This window comes from Cajanus cajan, chromosome 6, assembly GCF_000230855.2.
Source record: "Cajanus cajan strain Asha chromosome 6, NIPB_CcT2T_4, whole genome shotgun sequence".
Taxonomy (NCBI): Eukaryota; Viridiplantae; Streptophyta; class Magnoliopsida; order Fabales; family Fabaceae; genus Cajanus; species Cajanus cajan.
Window position 1 is genome coordinate 52361474 of NC_138522.1, and position 19445 is coordinate 52380918.

Genomic DNA, 19445 nt, shown 5'->3' on the forward strand with positions numbered 1-19445 from the left:
ATTCTACAATGCTAAAGGGTCATATTCTTATGTATTTATTACTTATTTGCTTCAATATCAACTTCATTGAAAGCAACACTGTTCATGGAAACACTAGCATAAAAAAGCATTTTTATTTTAGTAATTTACTGCAATTCTAGTAAAATTAATCTAGTATGTGAAATAATGACAATTTTGTAATCTTGAGAATATTATTTTAGATTGATATGTTAAATATTAGTGTACATGTGCTGATGTGCACTACAACAAAATTTAGTATTACTGACAATTATTTAATGGCAATAAATTAATTGTTTCTATTTTATTATTTAATAAAAATATTAATGACTATTATATAATGGTCACTAAAAATGTATTTACATCACATCAAAATTTACTATTAGCGACAATTATTTGTTAGAAAAAACTTAAGTCTCACATCGACTAGAAATAAAATAATTAAAGAGTATATAAGTGAATGATAACTCTCACCTTACAAGTATGTTTTATAAGGTTTAGTTAGGCCTATAACTTACTATTCTAAGTTGGTATTTAGGAAATAAGATAATTAAAAAAATTAAAAAATATATAATCTTCTAAGTTCCACATCAATTAGAAATAAGGTAACTAAAGAGTATTTGTACTCATCTTACAAGTCCTACATCGACTAGAAATAAGATAATTAAAGAGTATTATAAATATTTTCTTAAACTTTTACTTTTAGCGGCAATTTTAAATGTCAGTAACAAATGACACAAAAAATTATACACTTTTCCCAACCATTATGAGGGTCTTTACCAGCATATAGAATAATTGCCGGTAAATGTTTTAGCGACACTGCATACAATGGCTAATGTGTGAAATGTCGGTAAAAGATTTTGTAGCAATTTTTATTGCCACTAAAAATTATATTAAATGCCACTAAAAGTCCATTTTATTGTAGTGTGTAGAAAATGTTTTTTTTTTTTTATTGGAACAGTTCAAGTAACAATCAGTCTAAAAAATATTTTCTAGATCAATTATTTAAAAACTAATATAATATCTTGATGTCCACTTACAACTTTTGAGACTCTTAATAAGATATTTTAAATTGGTTGCACCGAAATCAATGTAGAAAGATTTTTCTAGAATAGTTTTTGGTACAATTGTTGTTGATAAAATAAAATAAAATAAAAAAAGTTGAGCACATATATTTTCTCCTTTCAAATTTGCGTTCTTTTTTTTTTTTTTTCTCTCTCGCTCCAATTATGAAACATTCTTTTATGTCCTGGATGATGTTGAAATCCTTATTCCTTCTTGTGTCAACGTCCATTCTATTCATTTTAATGGTTCTACTGAAGTTGAAACTTATTCATAACTTTTGTGGGATGTCATTTTTATTCTCTTTTGTTCCAAGTGTGTGTTGCTTTTCAATCTGGCCTCTTGACCTCTTCCTTCTCTATTACAGTTGTTTTTTTTTTTTTTTTTTGACAAAGATATGTTCTCCTTCGTAATTTTAGGCATATAGATGTATATTGTTCAAATGCAATATGTTCTAGGCATATAATATCTCTTAGTGTTATTTGAATTACGTTCTACCGAAATTACTATTGGTTTAATTATTATTGTAATTTTTTTTATAATATCTTACTAAAATGTTATACTTTCATATCTATCTTTATATTTGTGTTTATATTAAGAGAGTCTAATATTCAGTTAGTTGAATAAGATATATAAGTTATTGTAAACTTTTTAAATATTGAATTTGATTCTCATAAATAAATAAATATTATCATATATATTATGTGAATCATTTTTCTCTTTAATTACTAATTGAATTTCTAATTAAGTTGGTCTCATGTTTTTAACTTAATTTCTTGTTCCGAAAAGACTTGTATATTATGATTTCCACGGTATACAAGTAATTTTTGAATTGTCAAAAAACATAAATAACCTAAAATGGTAAAATTTATATAAAAATACACTATTATGTTCTTTGTTATTTGAATTAAACTAATAAAATTAAGTTGCATACTTATTGAGAAAACTTAACATTCACATATTTTAGATCATTAAAAAGGGAACATTCATCATTTATCTACATACCAAATTCAATAATGTTCGCTACAAGAGAACATATTAAAAATATATATATTATATTGACTAGAAATAAAAACAACAAAAAAATATATAAATTGTGAGAAACTCTCACCTTAAAATTGATTTTGTAAAGATATGTTAGATTCAAAAATATACATATTAACGATACTCGAAGAATCACATATAAAAGTGTTACTAAAATTTCTATGTGAATCAATTTTAGAATTTATGGAGCGAATACTTTTTGATACCAATTGATTCAACATGAATAACTTATAAATTTATTTTCTTTCATTTTTTATGATTTTGTTTTTTTTGTTAAGTAATTTAACAAATGTATTCTATTTTCTTTACACATATTCTCATTTTAACATAGACTTTTTTATTTTCTAAAAAAATTGAAAAGACACTTTTTTTTGTTTCTTTTGCCTCAAAAACACGGGTTCTATACATTTGTGTTGGTGCACTTCTCTTGTCTATATATATTTTGGAGGAAAAAAGGCACTCAAGTATCTAATATCTAACCTCTTGTCTTGCATCTAAAAGTGGGGGCGACATAATTAAGTTTCACACTGTTCTTCCTTTTTGTGTCTAATTCAAAAAGTCATTTGGATAATGAAAAGGCCCATTTTATTAATTACTATAATAATATTAATATAAAAAAAATGTTAGAAACACATCACGTAGCCAGCAAGCCATGGTTTTCAAGAGAACCGCAGACAGTGCACGAGGTAGATGGCACATTGCCACAACAAAACCTTAATTATATGCATTGTCATGTATTCACTCTTCACTACATTGTGCTTACTACCTTACCTTGCATTTCATCATTCTTAACCATGTTTTCAAAATAATATGAAAGATGACCAATTAATGCCATATGACCCGTGTCTCTCACATTATTGCAAATCTGCAATCAATATTAGGAATGGTGTTTTTCTTTATTCACGTGTGTATCTTTATTGGAGACAAATTTGAATTATATAAGATCATTATTAACGGTAAAATTACCTTTCTTATGTAATTATATACATAGGATTGAAGTTTAATATCAGCAATTAAACTGATACAATCTCGTACTAATTGATGAAGATACTTGTCAATCATTAAAAAAATGTAATGATGTATATATCTCAAGATAATATGAAGAAATTACGTAATATTTGCTTTTATTTTAGCCTTACCACATCTCCCACCTGATTTTCAAGTATTTAAAACCACCCCCAGCAACAATAAATATGCTTGAAATTCCAAACAAATCGATCAAGTTAAACGGGAAATTCGAACCCATGTTGATGAAATATGCTAATTTATCTAGTTGGGGAGGGAAAATATAACTACTTAGCACTAACACTGCACGTTGAGTTTGGTGGCCTTTCATTCTCTATAATATATTAGGTTGGTTGCCTTTCTGGATAAAATAAATAAATCATATGGAAATGTTTTCTTCTTTTTTGGATAATATTTTCAATACTTTCTTTCAACTGTACTATTATTTATAAGGTAAAATTTACGTGGGTGACTCGTATATTTTTCTTGTATTTTTAATCTTTCTATTATTATAATTGTACGATTTTAGTTTCTAAGATTTTAATGAAATAATTTTGATTCTTCAAATTTTAATTAAATAAATTTAGTTTTTCAAATATTATAATTGTATAATTTTAATTTTTTAAGAATTGTAATTATACTTTTGATCTATTTAAGCTACTTATATCATAACTTTTATTGATATATTATTTGATATATTTATTATTATTAAAATTATTAATATATGTAACTTAAATTGGTAAAAATTGTATAATTGTCATAAGATTAAAATTACACAATTGTAAAATTTTATGAACTAAAATTGTTCAATTAAAAGTCAAGGAATCAAAATCATACAATTATAATATTTGATAAACTAAAATGTTAAATTAAAATTTTAAAAACTAAAATTGCACAACTATTATATTTGTAGGACAAAATCTCATTTAAACACTTTTTTTAATACTTAAGAATTATAATAATGATACCAAGATTTAAATTTAAGATTTTATACATATTATTATTCTAACTTTCACCACCATCAAACCAACTCTCTTGTTATCTATTTCAGTTTCATACTTAAATCAGTGAAATTCACATGATTTTAACCCATAAAAATGAATGTAATAATAATAATAATAATAATAATAATAATAATAATAATAATAATAATAATAATAATAATAATAATAATAATAATAATAATAATAATAATAATAATAATTAATTGTTATCATGTATAATGAATTGAGAAAAATCAGCTGGGTATAGAAAAATTAGCAAAAATCTGATAAAAATGTAGACTTAATAGCTCATTATTGATTTTGAAGGACCTCATATCCTCACGGTATATATAAATCAAGAAAAATTAATATTTTTATTTGAAAATGGCAGTATACTCAGTAACTCAGTAAAGATTAATAAAAAGAAAAAGTTGTGTACTATTAAAGACATTGAGATTTAAATTAGACGAGGAGAGATTAGGATAATTGGAAATATGGAAACCTATATTCAATATTTATTGTGACTATATTTGTAATATTTCTTATCTTAAAAAAAAAGACATTAAGAGTTAAATTTCATTATAATGTAAAATATTTTAATTCTAATTTTAATCCAATAATATATCAAAATTTTAATAATATTTCCTTGTGAAACTTGACAAAAATTTTACAATTAATTAAAAAAATTATGAACATAATATTCTAAAACCAAAATCTCATAAAAGTGACTGTTGTTAATCAAACATAATTTAAAACTATTTAAGAATGGAGAAACAACAAATAACTAGTAAATTTTTTTAAAATATAATAACTAAAGTTACTATATGAATTATATAATACGCAAAGAAATAATCTAAAGATCTATAATAAGAAATGTTAAAAATAAACTTAAAGTTTTTTATGCTACAATGTATCAAAACTAAAAATTCATAAAAAAATAAGTTGAAATAATTTTTTCTCGCTCTTTAATTATCTAATAACATTAAGTTGAAAATTAAATTTAGAATATTCACTATTTTTATTTTTCTAATTTTTAGATAATTTCTTTATGAAAAATTATTGCATATATTTTTCTATCAACAATCACTATTATTGGAGTTAGAAATCAGAAGAAAGAAAGAATGTTTAGTTGTGGAAACCATGTCTTGTGAGTGCATATTAGTCTTAAGTTATTAAAAATATGGTATATTGATGAATAGAAACAAATAAAGAAAATTATAAGAAATCTAAGTCAACTTCATTCAAAATAAAATTTGAAGGACTATTTCATTTAACAAATATTGAACTAGATTTGGCTTTCCATTTAACTAACCCATGAGCAATTTATGAATATTTTTGCGATACACTTATCAATCACGAGTAGGAATGAGAATAGGTCAAACCTTAAATAGGAGTATATGGCCTAATCTCTTTAAAGTCTGGTCTAACCTAGCCTGTTTAATAAAAAGGTTAGGTTTATACTTTTAAAAAAACCTATTTATACAAAAAAGGTTAAACTTAGACTTATAAAAAAACTTATTAAACCGACTAGATAATTAGTTCATTTATTTATATAATATAATAATAAAATTATATATATATATATATATATATTAAAAATATAAATAAACAAATGAACTTACAAAATAGAAATAAATTATCAATATTTAAAATATTTTTTTATATAATTATTTTTTTATTATAGGTTTATAAGCTTTCGACTTGTACATGAGTATATATTAACATACATAATTACACATGAATTGTTTCTTTAATAAAAATGATTCAACTTTTCTCCTATATATTTTTTAAAAATTAAATTTTAATAATATTAAGTAAACTATATTTTAAAAATAATTTTGTTAATTTTTAAAAATTAAGTTAATTAGCCTAATTAATATTAATAATTTAAATAAATTTTTAAATATACTAATAAGTCAAGTCAGACTTTCAGAAAGGTTGGGTACGTAAGGTCTATAAAAAAAAGGCAGACTTGGACTTTAATTTTGTAAAACAAGTCTAGCAAATATATTCAAAACTTGGTTTGGCCTGAATTATTCTCACCCCTAATCACGAGTCAATAACTTTATAATATTGACAATAATATCTACATATTTATAGCATGAACAATCATATAGCGGGTACTAATGAATGATAGACATGACAGGTACACAATCCAATTTAATCCCCTCTTTTCAACATAAATGTAACCTCGCCTCCGAGATAAGAAGTTATACACGTAAAAGGTTTCTTCCTTCGAAAAAGTTTAAAAATTCTCTTTCTATCTATCAACAGTATCTCTCACCACTCCATCAAATCCCATCACTCGATAACTTTTCTAATCAACTTCTATCAACATTCAACTTGATAAAGCGATAATTTGATGACAATTTCTTTGGTCCAAGTTCTATTTAAAGGATACCAATGTTCCCTCTAACTAGGATCATTTAAATGATGTCATGTGTAATTTTTATTAGACTAATTATTTAATAAGAAAATTTCAATTTTTATAGATTAGCCCCTCATTAATTTCCCACTCTCCGCCCCCACTCCTTTTCATGCAAGGGATCTACACCTGCACCACCAACAATAGTAACACCAATTCCAAGCCACCGGGGACGATCACATCAGAAGCAACGGGCGGAGAAAAGGGAGTGCAAAGAAAACAACGAAGGTGCAAGTGAGGCTGAGATAACAAGGCCTCGAGGAAGACCAGTGGGGTCCAAAAACAAGCCCAAGCCATTCATTATCATCACCTGCGACAATGTCAACGCCATGAGAGCGCACAAGATGGAGGTGGCAGACGCGTGTGACATGTTCGCAAGGAAGCGCCAGAGAGGGGTTTGCATCTTGAGCAGCATTAGAACTGTCACCAACATCAATCTCAGGCAATGGACTTCTCCTGGTTTTGTTGTTACCCTCCACAAAAGGTTTGGGACCTTGTCCTTCTCGGGCTCCTTGCTTTTGCCGCTGGTTGCTTCCGATTTGACCATTTACCTGGCCAATGGCCAAGGCCAGGTGGTGGGAGGAAGCGTGGTTGGAATACTGGTTGCTTCGGGGCTTGTGGTGATCATGGTGTTGCTTCTGTTGTGCTCGTCCTTGGTGGCTTGGAATTGGTGTTGCTGGTGGTGGTGGTGCAAGTGTAGATCCCTTGTGAGAAAAGGAGGGGGCCGGGAGAGAGTGGGCAATTAATGAGGGGTTAATTTGTAAAAACTAAAACTTACTTATAAAATAATAAATTTGATAAAAATCACACATAACATCTTGTAAATAATCCTAATTAGAGAGGATATTAATACCTTTTAAATAAAACTTACACAAAAGGAATTGTCTAATCTGGTGAACTTCATTTGTCACATTAACAACAAAGAGACTTAAACCTCAACTAGAGTGTATTATGTCATATATCTAATGTTATATGTCTCACAACATAGTTCACTATCCATAATTGATCTGTCTCAAAGATCATATGGTTTCGAAAATGCCAAATCTACCATGTTCCAATTGTCAGCCTCATTGCATCTAGATGATTAACCAAGTTCTTGAACCACAATAGATAACTCGTAATAGGAAAAATAAAAAAGGATGAAATATTCCTTATCTGCATCCAAATTTCTTTCGAATAAGGACAGTCATACACAACATGTAGTATAGATTCCATTCTGTGTGAACATCTCATGCAAGCTCCACTTGAAGCTAAATTACTTTACAATTGAACCTCATTATCTAGAAGGACATTATGTAAACACTGCCAAAGAAAGAACTTTATCAAATTCTTGCACCCTGACTCTATGCATAATGATTGGAATCTCGTTACAGTATAGTTATGCGATGGGTAACCTTTCTAGTTAAATGTGTCGATGAAAAAAAAAAGTGTACATGTTTTAAGGCAAGAGCACTTTTTAATGCACATTAAATGTGACTCCTTATGTTCATGTGGTATCACATTAATATAAACAATCATAGTTGCATAATGTTTGAAAGATAAAACTTTAGTAGACTATAGTTTGACAAAGATATTCAAAAATTCAAGAAATTTAAAAAATTTTAAATTTCAATTAATTGCACTCGTGTAAGAGTAATCTTTGCATGAGTACAATTCTTATAAACACCAATAAATTTGTCCTAAAATGAAATTAAATTTAAATGAATTTACCCATATTTAAATATTATAAACAATTCAAATTTAATTATGTCAAAATCAATTTTAAACAATAAGAACAAGTGGACACATAATCCTCTCTTCTCAAGAAAACAACACCAAGTGCAATTCTCTCACAAGTAGGATTGACAAATGAATCAATTTACTTATCTTTCATTCGATCCATCCACAAATAAACCTATCAAATTCATTTATTACAATAAAAATAAATAATAAATTAGATCTAACACATCCTTTTAATTTTATGGATAATGATTCATTCATTACCTTTTCAAAATCCATTGAATTATAATATGTGATGTTTATTGTATTGAAATTTTAAAATACTATTTTGACATTAAAAAAATTGTAAATTTTAAAACACTATATAAAAATATAATGACTTATAAAAAAAAAGAGAGAAATAAATTTCAAAAAAAATTATTTAACTTTTAAAACATTACTTTTATAGATAAATTTGATATTTATTCATAAAAAATTATTAATGAATGAATTGAATTTTTTTTTTTTTTGCTTTAAATAAATTAAATAGATTAAATTTTTATATAAATTTTTAATTAATCTAAATAAATTAATATAATTTTATCCAATCTATTATAATTCACCTGAAAAATTATTCAATCGATCCATATTTCATCCCTACTCACAAGCATAGCAATATTGCACTCTAGCATTTACTTCAAAATGAAGAATCATTTATTTTAATAATCCCAAATTTAATGATTAGCAGATGAAAATGCTTTCATACTTGCCACTTGCTTGCCATGTAAAAAAGATGTAACTTATATGAAACCAAATTACATATATATTGAATTATTGAAGAAGAGATGAATGATAACAATGTAAACCTAGCCCTGTCGTGCTAATGATACAAGACACCGGAGTAGGTAACAAGGCCACGGGGGGCAAAACACAAATGCTATACGACAATAATGGTACAGCCTATGAGCAATTTGGCAAGGTAAATTGGTAATAATTCTCGAGTTATTTTTTTCCTAATATTTAACATTTCTAACAAGAATTTTTACAGATGAATCTAGACTACTGATAGGGCGAAGCTCTAGGAGGGGGCTTTTTGATGATACGTCTGTTGTAGCGCTTGTGGCAAGTTTAATACAATCTCCGCATATGCTGGAATGCAAATAAAATATATAATCAGTATTATTCAGAACAATCAGTAAAGCAATAAAGAAATACGTATCACAATTAAAGGAACACGGAAGCAGGCTGTTTTAAATTTCAGAATCCAAATTCATAGGTCTGATAGCTTCTCCTAGCTGCACATCCTATTAGGACAAGATTATAGACCAACCGCTCTTGACAAAAAAACTAAAAATAATTATGTTCTTATAAATTAAATGTTTATTGTGTGTCTATGAGTACACAGGAGGGAAAATTGCACTTACCTTTGTTTAAATGACATACAATTTTTTCTTTTTAAAACCACTCTCACCTCTCTTACAATAACATGATTAGTTAGAGTGAGAGAAGGAATGATTAGTTAAAGCGAGAGAAGAAAAATAGATAAAATCCAAAAAATAAAAGTCAACTCATATTTTCAATCATATTCGTGTTTATTCTTTGTTATTGAATTACACACAATGCTTTATTTTCTTTATAAAAAAATTCATTATTTTTCAAATTTGAAAATAATAATTTCTCAGTCCATTTATTAAAATTATTCCTCAAAGTTAATATATTTTTTAAATCACAAAACGCGTGATATTTAGAATATAACTTGGAAATTAAAATTGAATAAGAAATTAAATCTCATTCAAATATTAACATTTATATTAATAATTTGTTTTCACTTAACGGTATACAAATGGTATTATCTTACAAAAAAAAATTGTATGTCATTTAAAAATACTTCAAGAGAGGTTAGTACAATTTTTCCTACACAGAATGAAAACGTTAAATACAACCTATTAAATATTTTGAATTACCTAAAAAGGCCAAGTGAATGAATTGTGTTTTCAATATAATAAATACTTTATTTTCTAATAAAAAATTCCATTTTTAACTTATTATCATATGCTCGTGCACAATAGAAAACCCCATTAAGCAAAGTAATATAGTTTGTACCTTCGGGTAAACTCATGGTTCGTAAGGCTTCTTCTGCATAGGTTAAGCGCAATGGAGAAGAATGACTTCCTGAGAGTCCATCATCCTTCCTGTTCAAAGTTGCTGTAGTATTTTTATTGATCATTGGCCAGGCTAGCACTGAAATTCGAGTCGGAAGCACCGAAATGAGATCTGCATATCGAAGGCTGACTGTCACCTTGCTGCAAACAAAAAAGACTCATTGAGCACAGAATATCTTTTAAACTTTCATTTCATTGCATGTATATTTAATTTCATTGAAGGAAAGCTAAAATTTAAAAATAAACAAATGAGCTTTCATAATTAAGGTGCAAACAAATCAAAATTGTATAAACTGCGACTCTTCCTTTCATGTAAGCCACTTCTCCCAGCACCCCAGATCCTTGACCAAAATTTTCGGCATAACTTAAAAGTTGACAGAAGGAAAATAAATGGAGAAAGATAATTGATCGGAGCGCATTTGTAATTCAATTCTAGATCAGTAATCTTAGTGTCGAGGCCAACCAAAATGTATCAACTAAAGTGTAAGATAACCAGTATCATGTACTTTCTTTTAGCATTGAAAGCTGCAGCACACCTAACTTCACCCTATTCAATTTGTCCTTTTAGCATCAGATCACAAATTAGAATGTCCAGAAAAAGAAAAAGAAAAACATACAAAAAAAAAAAAAAAGCACAGCACAGCACCACCCCAGTATCACTCGCTTTACCAACAAGTGCACCTTGACAAATATTTTATTTGATTATTCAAGCATACTGAAATAACCTCCAAATTCACCATTGATTGCAGTTGAGGGAAAAAAATTTAAAGGGATACCAAGATACTAAATTTGAAGAAAAATGGTTGTTAAAAATAAGAACACTATAAGATACTAACCAATCAAAATCATCCAATACAAATTCGATCATATGGTAGGGTAGGCTATGATACAACTCTCTAATTTGATTTCCATAGAGTTCCTTTATAAGTCGGACCTGCATGATATTCACAAGAGACAAAACAGATGCATGTTTTTTGTATCAGAATAATTTACAAAAAGATTGATGAACTTTATATTTTCTAGGTAAAATAGCCACAAGCCAACCTCATGTTTTGCACATACATAGTAATGGTGAAGGTTTAATCTTAATAACCCGAATAGATAATACAACCAATACAGAAAATAAAAGTAAGCCTATTAATTAAAACAATAATAACTAAGTCTTATCCCACTAGGTGAAGTCAACTACAAGGTCATTATTTGACTCAATTAATGACCAAGTTTTTAGATATATGGTATTTACCGTGAGATCTCCCTTGACAACTTTCTCCAATGTCCTTCTCTTCAACTAGTGCCTCCCAGGGCCTTTGAACGAGTCCAAACCACCTTAATCAATTTTCTGATATATTTTCTTCAATTGGAGTTGTACCAATCTTTCTTCATATCATATATTTTCTTGTATGGTCATACATTCATCTTAACATTCTCAATCCTATCACTACCACCTTAAGTCTAACATTCACTACATATGTATAGCCGAACATATAGTAGTACAATAAAACTTGCTTGAGTTTGATATGATCTTTGTGGTCACAAATAGCCCCCAATACCTTTCTCCATTTTAGCAATACCGCTTGTATCATATGTGTGACTCCTCATTTAATTCCCCATCATTTCGGGGTTTTGATCCCAAATATTTAAACTTTTGAAACATAAGGTATGACATTTTCTCTTCTTGTCTCTAGCTAAAATTGCACAGCATATACTGTCTTACTACTACTTAAGTGAACATCAATTGTTTTCAAAGTCTCTCCAAAGTTCCAGTAGAGAGTTAACTGCTTCCCTTAATTCCTCAATCAAAACCATATCATCTGCAAAAAAAATATGCAATAAAGGATAGTGTTTTGTATCTCCCTGGTCAGCACATCCATGACTATATTAAACTTTCTGCAATCCTTGTTCTATAAGAAATCCTTAGTCTCACCTTTTGGGATTCTCAAACAAGTACTTATCCCATCATACATATCTTGTATAGCCTAAATGTAAATCGCACAAAACTTTTCTTTTCCCAAAGCACTCCACAACACTTCTATTGACACTCAATCATAAGCTTTTTCCAAGTCAATAAATCATATTTAAGTATGTTTCTTTTCTTTGGTACCATTCCATCAAATTCTTTTTCTAGATAAACTTGGGTAAACTCACATAAACTCTCTATAGAGAACAGATAAGCCAAATGCTAATATAAGGTTTCTGGAATATGGATATAAAATAGTCAGAAAGTACTTGCTTTGCATGATTGTGTAAGTGTAAAACTTTGCCCCATAAGTAACAGCAAATACATGTGGATTGTGAAGACAAGATGTTACTCCAAAAAAAATAAACACATCAAACTTTCTCATGGGCAGTCTACCTGTTCCCGTCTATCCACAAATGCCTGCAATAGATCTCCAACATGATCTATGAATTTCTGAAAGCAAACCAATAAAACAATGCTAATTAGAAAGAAAAGAAAATTGAAATGAACATCTTGTAAAGGCAATATATATATATATATATATATATATATATAGAAGACTTTACCATTGCATTGGATGAAAGGAGGTCATTTTCTATTTCACGTATAGGCAGGAAAAATGGAACTGTGTGTTCAAGGACAGTCATCTTTTCAAGAAATGACTTGCTCTCCAGCACACAATGGTAAAACTCACAAGGTTCACCTGGAAATTAACAAACAGGCTTTATCATTTATCATCGTCTGGTCAGATGGAAAAGGCAAATAGAAAAAGTCCCACCCTCTATCAGATAATTTATGATGCCATCTTATGAGTTAAATTAACATGATAGTTTTCGTGAATAACTTAAGTTCAGAAATTTGTTTCCAAATTACCAGCAAAAGATGTCTCATATTGTACACCAATTCTTGCCCCTTCCAAACAGCAAATTACCTGCTTACAAATACACAATCAAATTTAAAAAGACTCTGGTCATGAAGTTTTCACACAAAATGCCAAATGATCTTAAGAAAAGTTACGAACAACTAGGCATACCAAAGTCTTTTAATATTTTTTGGAGGGTTGGTTAAAAAAATGTTAAAAACACAAAATGAGGAAGTAAATTAGTGGAAAGATAAAAAGCAAGTCATGACAAGAACGTGAAAACATATAGCATGCAGCAAGGCTGCCAATCACTCTGCACATCAGAAGGGCAGCTTCCTTGAAAAAGCCATGAGCATAATACCAAAGAGGAGCCATAATCCAATCCCATAACAAGTTAAAAGAGACACACATAAAAGTGAAAGTGCTCTGTTCCATCCACTATCACCACAATTGCAGAAATCAGAACTAATAGTTTCTAACTAATACCAACAATTCCTAGCACTACATAACAACACTTTTTTTCAGCAAATAGAAAAAGAGAAACTGGAGCTCCCACTCACTACTCGTAATTTCAAAACAATAATATTTGTACATCAATGTCAAATACAGAACCTACAATCCAATCAATCCATACAATACAATACCCCCAAATTTCAAAAGTCTGTTTGCTAGTCTGTAATATACATCTGTAAACCCTTGAGCAGGCATTTTATAATTTTAGTATCACAGCATCTAATATTAAGAATCAATATCCATATAAAATATACCCCAACTCCTCTTAAAACACTTCCTAAATTTTCCAGTTCTCCACTCTAACACAACTGAAATATACATGACCACCAACTTATAATCTTTTACCTTGTCCGATGTGCCTATCTTATCTTCTCAGGCTTTGTCAAGAATTTTGTAAATCTATGCTCAAGTATTACAAGTATAATGTGTTTAGTTTTTACTGAAAAATAATAAGTCATTTCCAACAAGAAGTGTTTTAGGCAGGCTTCATCATATAACTTACCTTGTTTCCAATTTTATATGTAATTTTTTCCTGAGGACATGCTAATATATCAGCATCCCCATGCATTGCTTTTCTGTCTGCCTCCATATGCACCTGACGGGAAAAATTTAATGTATCAATCATTATTATCAACAACATCAGTGAAACTGAAACAAATTGATATTTACAGAGACCACCAAGGTCAAATAGCAGAACACCGAGTGAAATAAGGTAACAATCAAAAAACCAATACCCGCTCTCTTATTGTAGCTAGTAGACCATCATTCCACTCTTCCCCATCTAAATGTATCTCTGTAAAACAAATAAAAGGTAATTAAGAAGCATTTTCTGAACATCTATACCAAAATGAATGAACAAATGAAGTAGGTCAGTATTTCAGAAGTTACAAAAGTATATCTCATCAAGTGAACCAAGATTTCACATCTTAATAATCTTATCTTGTTAAAATGCTTTAGATTATTTAATGTTTCTTTGCTGTTCAATTCCCTTTTCTTATTTCATGCATAAATAGCCCTGATATATATTCTATATGATGAGCGATGATCAGCAGCTGTAAAATAACTTTATTATCAATCTTACCATCATATGTCATAACCAAAATTAGTATGCTTAACACTTAACAAGACAGTTATGCATCCATATGAAAAAAATATAAATCGAAAGGTTTATAATAAATGAAATAAAATAAATAAATTGAAAAGGGGAAGAAAGGAATAATTGACAAAGATAAAGAATAATATCAGCTAGACTAAAGTAGAAAAAAAGGAAATAAATGGGAAAGAAAATTGAGACATGGCAGAGCTGTACGGTTCACTATTAATTTATTAAAGAATTCATCCATACAGACCAAAGTCAAAGCTACCTTCAGTTTGAGAAGCTCGTGCAGCTTCAAACTCTTTCTGTAGACGCTCAAATATTATCTTGTCAGAATCCCTATGAACCCAGTAAATATTTTAAATAAAAAAAAGTCACTACAGCGTACAGATGTAATGGACATAAACAATAATCATAATAAAAGTAGGCAGTCATTAAATGCATTGAGATTTTCACTAAGGAAAAGGGAAGAGAACTACACATCTTCAAGTGACCAAATAAACCTTGATTGTTATGAAGCAGTTTCAAAACATGTTAAAAATTACACATAAAACACTTATAAAGAAAATAAAAGTGAGAAATTGAAGAGATTTTTCTACCATAGTTGTCAATCCCAGATAGGGGAGCAAAGCAGCCAATCCTAAAAGTGGGATAGCAGGATAGCAGATAGTGGTTTCTAACATTATATTTATGTTTCTATTAAATAATTAACAATATAAACTCAAAAACAGAAAAATTACTTAAAATTCATGCATTAATCATTTGGTTGGGCCATGGTTTTGCTGAAAACCAAAGATGAAAAGAATAACGAAAATCTTCAGAGTATTTTACCTAGCAAGACGCTCTGTCAAATCTCCATGTCTTTTAATCACACTTCCAACTGTCAAGGAAATAATAGAATAACTGACATGTTATCTATAAAATGCAAATAAAACCAATGAGATTATAGACATACATCTAGCTCGTGTAATCTCCAATTGATTATCATCATCTTGCAAAAAATTCTGACAAAAAGAGAACCCAGCTTTAGTTTCAGAAAAGAAAAATTACCAATAATACATATAAAGAGAGAAATATATAATTCGCATATATACTCAAATCTTTTAACTAAAAATATTGAACATGTTAAAATGCACACTAACATTCAAAATTTATCTTCAAAGACATTATATGGAATTCACATATACAACTTTTTGCACATGAAGTTGAGTGAAATAATGATCAGTAAAACACTTTCATAAACACTGATATTTATTCTTAAATTTAGAAAGTTATATAATGACCAAAAATAAACAAAAGATTAGGACATTAAGTTTATGTTAATCAATCATTTTATTTCTTTCATTTTAAAAACTATCAAATTGGAGAATATTTATTATAAAAAACTGGCCTCTCTTCCTTTTCCCTCCAAAATTTAATTCCCAAACAAAAACCAAGGGTACCCCTCACCTCACATCGAGTCAACCAAGTCAAATGCAAGCAATAGACACTTCTTTATTTCTCTTTTGCTGATGACCTTGAGAACAATAATTATGACACAACAAACGACAGATTTCGTTTTTCCTTTTAAAATAATAAATATAGAATGAACAAGTCTCCATCTGATAGCATTAAGTTGTTTCCCTTTGTCGAAAATAGGAGCATTTAATGATTATTACTCTTCCAAGCAGCTTAGTTATTTGTTTAACAAAGTTCAAAGTAGCTTATGAAGTAGTGATATTTTAATTGTTCTCTATAGTAGAATTTATTATTTTGTAATCATTACTATTATAAATAGATCATTTTGCTAAGTGGTATACTCACGTGAGCAAGTTCAAAAAATAAAATCTTTGTCTCTATCTTCTCACATGGTATCAAAATTCCCAATCTAAGGGAGCTCTGCTTCCACAACAAAAACATTATGAAGACAGTTCGACTAGGCTCTTAAGTTGCTAGTACCTTGTAAACTTGACTGGGAAGTGGGCACCAAGTTCTGTCAAGTTTTACTGTATTACTGCCTTTCTGGCAACTGTCAGATTTTTTGACAACCAACAGAATTTCCAATGACTTTTCAGGCAGCCATCAGAGTTCAGATGACTTTACTCCTCTGAATGGTAGAGTGGAAATGGGTAGGAAATAGGTAGAAAAAAGTGGAAATGGGTATAAGAGAAATAATGTTAATTGTTTGTATGAATGAAATGGTGAGAATGGAAATAAAAAAGTGGTGGTTCCCACTTATTTGTATTTCTTTGCTAGAATGAGGGGAAATAGACAAGAAACACCAATCTCCCCACCCTGTCCCTCATGCTCTTCACGTTGGAGCATTCCAACAAACACTTCATGGTCTTCAAGTGTCTCTGCCATGCCGCCTGCATTCAATGGTAGATTTGGCTTTGTTTTTGTGCATCAATGGCAGATTTGCTCTGTTTTCATGCATTCAATGGCAAATTTGGCTTGCCTATGTTCTCCATAATCGATTATGAAAACTACATAATTGACTATGGGCTGAACTGACAAAGAGCATGACACATTTGAATTGAAAATGGCTTAAATTTAATCAATTATAACGTTTTTTCCTCATAAGTTGAGTGCAACTTAAGCGGGGTTGCAATAGTAAATTTACTTTTATTTTAATTTCTTTTCTCTCCTTTCATCCAAACCAAACAACTTTTAATATTATTTCTCCTCTAATTCTCTTTTATTTCTCTTAAACCAAATAATCCAAATTTCACTCTATTTCTTACCTATTTCTATTTACCAATTTCTCTTCACTTTGTCACCCATTTCTTTCCTCATAAATAGAGTGTACAGGATACTAACAATCTAAGGGGCCTCTGCTTCTGCAACAAGAACACGTTGAAGGTCTGATGGGCTCTTTAGCTATCAGTACCCTGTTAACTTGACTAGGCACTAAGTGTTGTAAAGTTTTACTGTATTAATTGCCACCTTTCCAGCAACCCGCAAAATTTTCGATAACTTTGTAAATTCTAGCGACTTTTCCAATGATTAAATCCAGTAGCAGCCAAAGGCTGCCCTGCTTGACCACTCCACTTTAGCACCACAATAGAGCGCTATTGACTACTTCAATTAGTTGTAACTCGTAAAGCAGATCTTAGAAAAAGCTATCCGCAAAACTAGTTACTAGAAAACCCATCCCGCTAGAGAACAGAATCACTGCAGAGTGATGAAACACTTGAACATACTATATCCATATGGCATTTTGACTCTAAAAAATAAGAATAAAACAGCAATAATCGTTGCAGCGCATCTATGTTCTTGTTTTCCATGTTCAACACTTCCACAGTATAAACAAGGATGACAGTTGTAAGAAATTAAAAATAATAATAATAATAATGAAATACTTATTCACATGTTCATCCAAATCAGAATTTAATGAGAGTGAGAACCATTACCACTTCCCCCATAACTGTAAATGGCCGTCCAGGATATTGTTCAAACTGCTGCATAATTCAACAATCATCAGTTCATAGAGGGAAAAAAAAAAAAAAAACACAACCGCGAATAAGAAAATAATCATGAGCGAAAGAAGAACCAAACAAGTCATCAGCACCAAACGGCAAAACAACGTCACAGTCACAATTTACAAGTAACTAAGTAGTAATTGCACTTAACCCAGGCTCGAAAGCGTCTTAGATGATCATTCCCCAGACCTTATCAAAACGTAAGTTCGCAACATTAAATTCCAAGCAATCGACACGGAATCAGAAAACCATCGTAAATCAATAGCCTCACAACAACGTTTTAGGGAATTATATCGCCAACAAAGATAGCTTAGAAGAATTAAGATAAATTAAACAAAAATATCGTTCCAGAATAGCGACAGTAGTGAAATTTAGATGAATAAACAGTGCGCTAGGTTTTGTTGTCACAGTGATAGTTACAATTTGCATGTATGCACAAGCAACACTTGTAAGTTAACACACAATGCATCAGAGAGAGAGAGAGAGACCTTGCGAGAGGATGAATCCGCGGAGAATGGATATTTTCTAGGTCTCTTCCGCTGAGTTTCTTCCAAGTCGCTATCCATTTCAATTATAGAGCTGATGCCATCTTCCTTTGCCCCAGGCGAATTGGTAGCACCATGAAAAAAATACTCAAAGAAAAACTACGCTAATGGGCTTTTTCATTGGTGCTCCTCCTGCTAGATATAGCCCATAAAAATAAGCCACTTGCTTTCTACACCCATTTTTTAAATCATACACCCATCAACTTTTTTTAATGTTAAGACAACCTTTTAAATTAAAAAATTAAATTAAATTAAATTAAAAATCTAATTAAAATACTCCATTAAAATGATGCAATTTAAAACCTTTTAAATCATATATCAAACAAATCATTTAACACTAGAGTATTTTTAAAAAATAATAAATGATTTACTCCCTTCAATTACCCCATCCAAACACACTTTTATTATTATTATTATTAAGTTGTAACCAATGAATGTAGTACTTAGTTGGCAAAATAAACAGTTATTGTTGTATCAACTTTAGGTTTTTTTTTATAAAAAAATTGTAACCAATGTAATATCTAGTTAGAAAAGTAATATGGATAAAGTTTTTTTTTCATAATTATATTTATATTTTTTGCATTCAAGATATGTGTAATTGATAAACAAAAAATGTTGGACACTCTCTAAGGTAT

At 29.4% G+C, this 19445-nt stretch overlaps 1 protein-coding gene across 2 annotated transcripts; it reads right to left on the reverse strand.

The window, feature by feature from the left end:
• Window positions 1-9014: 9014 nt before the first annotated feature.
• LOC109790241 (uncharacterized) lies at window positions 9015-18912 on the reverse strand. 2 transcript variants are annotated; one of them, XM_020349353.3, is made up of 13 exons: window positions 18754-18912; window positions 18197-18244; window positions 15760-15808; window positions 15636-15684; window positions 15073-15143; window positions 14443-14501; window positions 14211-14303; window positions 13207-13264; window positions 12900-13036; window positions 12730-12786; window positions 11213-11310; window positions 10318-10517; window positions 9015-9363 (listed from the first exon to the last, which is right to left on the reverse strand). In XM_020349353.3, the coding sequence occupies exons 1-13, from the start codon at window positions 18829-18831 to the stop codon at window positions 9293-9295; spliced, it is 1068 nt and encodes a 355-aa protein (XP_020204942.2). In that variant the 5' UTR covers window positions 18832-18912; the 3' UTR covers window positions 9015-9292. The 2 variants fall into 2 exon arrangements, with proteins under 2 accessions (XP_020204942.2, XP_020204943.2); XM_020349354.3 differs by having other exon boundaries at window positions 18197-18241; window positions 18754-18911.
• Window positions 18913-19445: the final 533 nt, after the last annotated feature.

What these genes read in the sequence shown, in the direction of transcription:
- LOC109790241 (XM_020349353.3), bottom strand. Translation starts at nt 18,831, where the DNA reads ATGGATAGCGACTTGGAAGAAACTCAGCGGAAGAGACCTAGAAAATAT. An exon ending in ACGAGCTTCTCAAACTGAAG is followed by an intron (nt 14,502 to 15,072) that starts GTAGCTTTGACT and finishes TTTGTTTTACAG; the next exon opens with AGATACATTTAGATGGGGAA. An exon ending in TTGTGGATAGACGGGAACAG is followed by an intron (nt 11,311 to 12,729) that starts GTAGACTGCCCA and finishes AATATCATGCAG; the next exon opens with GTCCGACTTATAAAGGAACT.